The sequence below is a fragment of the Camelina sativa genome, chromosome 20, assembly GCF_000633955.1.
Source record: "Camelina sativa cultivar DH55 chromosome 20, Cs, whole genome shotgun sequence".
NCBI classification, from domain to species: domain Eukaryota; kingdom Viridiplantae; phylum Streptophyta; class Magnoliopsida; order Brassicales; family Brassicaceae; genus Camelina; species Camelina sativa.
The window spans coordinates 17,294,154-17,296,802 of record NC_025704.1 but is presented as its reverse complement, the minus strand read 5'-3'; the positions used below and the strand labels follow the sequence as shown (position 1 = coordinate 17,296,802).

Here is a 2,649-nt window from a genome sequence, read left to right as displayed (position 1 = left end):
AAAAAAAAAAAAAAAAATTGTATTCTATTTGTAATGGGGAATATAAAGGATGCAGAGCAAGGGAGATTGCCTTTGCTTATTTTAAGCTTGAAGAAGACAAGTGAACAAAGAAGGCCAGCGATTGTGTTTATGCACGGCACAAACACAAACAAAGAATGGTTAAGGCCATGGCTCGAAGTAACATCATCATTGTTAACTTTTTGATTTCTTCTTAATTAATCAACAAAGAATGTTTTGATTATATATATATATATATATGTTTTATTTCTACTTAGGCATATGCTTCGAGGGGATATGTAGCCATCGGTTTAGACTCTCGCTACCACGGGGAACGCGCTTACAACTGCAAAACTGCATATAATGATGTTTGTTACAAATTCATTATATATGACCTTTTTTTATTTTTCTTCTCTTTTGAGTTCTGATATGGGTGTAAATTACAATGCAGGCTCTTATATCATCTTGGAAAAATGGAAACACAATGCCTTTTATCTTTGATACTGTAAAAAACTCCCCATTGCCTCTTTTTAGCTTTCATTTTCTGGTTTCACTTTTAGAGTATAAAACATCGATCTTACTGCATCTATTTGATTTTTATTTTTTTTTGGTCTTTTCTTAGGTTTGGGATTTGATCAAACTAGCTGAATATCTTACTAAGAGGGATGATATAGACCCAAAAAGGATAGGAATCACTGGCATTTCGCTAGGAGGTCAGTCATATAACAAACTGATGAGTTGCTTGATTTGTTGTAGTAATAGTAGTAAGTTCATATATACTAATTTTTTGTTCATTGTGAAAACCAATATGTACAGGGATGCATGCTTGGTTTGCTGCTGCAGCTGACACACGCTATTCCGTGGCTGTCCCTTTAATCGGTGTCCAGGTGCAAATATCATCATTACTACTCTTTCTTAAACAACATAGCAACTATGAGAGACCTTTTCTTTTGCTTGTAAGAGGATAAGGTTTCCTAATTCAAAAAACTTTTGAATGTTGGGCAGGGATTTAGATGGGCAATAGACAATGATGAGTGGGAAGCAAGAGTCAACAGTATAAAACCTTTATTTGAAGGTCAGATTTTGAAAAAAAAACTTACTAAAAGATTCAATATATACTTGAGTATGAGAATTATAATTCCTTTGCTTTCTATGGTTTCAGAAGCAAGGATTGATCTGGGAAAGAGTGTAATCGACAAAGAAGTAGTCGAAAAGGTAAAGAAGCTTGAAAATGACTAGGAATTCGGACTGCGACTCAAATATACAGTTGACAAGTATTTGATTGACTTAAAACAGGTGTGGAACAGAATAGCTCCTGGACTAGCTTCTAAGTTTGACTCACCTTACTCATTACCAGTGATTGCTCCACGGCCTCTTTACATCCTTAACGGTCAGCACAATCGATATGTATATGCTCATTATCTATCTGACACACTTACAAGTTTTTTTTTTCCGGATTTTCATATGCAGGTGCCAAGGATCCTCGGTGCCCTCTTGGCGGACTAGAAGTTCCTTTAAAGAGAGCTGAGAAGGCGTATAAGGAAACTGGTTCTTCTGGAAATTTTAAGGTACGTATATCATCATTGATCTAATCTTATATATAGTTGTACCAGATAGAGAAATTAAGGAAATAGACTTTTTGATGTTTCTTGAGAGCAGTTCAAAGCAGAAGATGGAGTTGGACACGAAGTGACGAGTTATATGATCAAAGAGTCATCAGACTGGTTTGACAAATTCCTTAAATAAACCGGTGGACATGACATGTCCAATTGTAATATTGGTAAAATTGTAAACTAATAATAAGAAGAAGAAACATCTCTGCTTGTAAACTGAAATTCACTTGTTGCAAATCATTATCATTAACGAAATCGAAAAGAGAGAGAGTATCATCCTTTTTTAGGCATAGCGGCGAGGCGTGTGTACATGCTTGCCATTGAATTGAACCCTCTCACATCCCCAGATCTAAGAAGATTACCTTCAATAGCAACAACGAAAACATAAGTGTCATATTATTTGTAGTTACACTAAAAGGCAGTTGCATATTCTTTTTGTTGTTTGTTTTCACCTGAGTCGCAGTTAAGAGGACTGTCCGGTTCAGGATGAGCCATCAATGCTATGATGGCTCTACACACGGACTGAAGCGTCCAAGCAGGACTCCACGCATTCTTGAGTATGTCGAGGCATATTTCCCCTGTCTACAAAATCCAAAGAATGTAAAAAAACGTTTGTAGCAAAGAGATTACAAAAAAACAGCATCGTTTTCACTGNAGCAATAAAAAAAAAATGGAGTGTTTTGATTATAAAAAAAAAAAACCTTGATAAGAGCGGTCCATTTGAAAATGTTGGTATCGTCACACACCAATTGAATATCTGGATCAGCTACTTTCTCACGCTGAACTTCTTTGTATTCCTTAAACAGTCTCGCTCGTGATGATGCCTATTTTTACAAGACCACATCAATCAATCAATCAATCAATCACTTTTAGCCAAAAAAAATTAATTCTCAGACAACCCTAGTTATTATCATAGTGAAATTCATAACAGAAAAAAAAAAAAAAACTACTACCTGCATCTCTTATTTGCCCAAAGAAGCAAAGATCGAATCGTCGTTTTCAACTGCAAAAGTTATTAAAAAAAAAAAAAAAAAAAAAA

The 2,649-nt window shown here is 35.1% G+C and overlaps 2 protein-coding genes across 2 annotated transcripts in view; one reads left to right on the top strand and one right to left on the bottom strand.

The window, feature by feature from the left end:
* The window catches only part of LOC104771051 (putative hydrolase YtaP), a 3,613-nt gene extending 1,741 nt beyond the window's left edge, over positions 1–1,872 (top strand). Inside the window, exons 4-13 of the mRNA XM_010495530.2 lie at positions 9–177; positions 276–365; positions 449–502; positions 620–710; positions 814–884; positions 1,003–1,072; positions 1,160–1,212; positions 1,294–1,387; positions 1,468–1,565; positions 1,657–1,872. Coding sequence (XP_010493832.1) covers positions 9–177; positions 276–365; positions 449–502; positions 620–710; positions 814–884; positions 1,003–1,072; positions 1,160–1,212; positions 1,294–1,387; positions 1,468–1,565; positions 1,657–1,743 — 877 coding nt within the window. The 3' untranslated portion in view covers positions 1,744–1,872. The remainder of the gene's footprint in view (positions 1–8; positions 178–275; positions 366–448; positions 503–619; positions 711–813; positions 885–1,002; positions 1,073–1,159; positions 1,213–1,293; positions 1,388–1,467; positions 1,566–1,656) is intronic.
* The window catches only part of LOC104706895 (protein PEROXIN-4), a 7,751-nt gene continuing 6,817 nt past the window's right edge, over positions 1,716–2,649 (bottom strand). The window contains 4 exon segments of the mRNA XM_019242027.1: positions 1,716–1,972; positions 2,063–2,239; positions 2,242–2,434; positions 2,564–2,613. Coding sequence (XP_019097572.1) covers positions 1,884–1,972; positions 2,063–2,239; positions 2,242–2,434; positions 2,564–2,569 — 465 coding nt within the window. The 5' untranslated portion in view covers positions 2,570–2,613 and the 3' untranslated portion in view covers positions 1,716–1,883.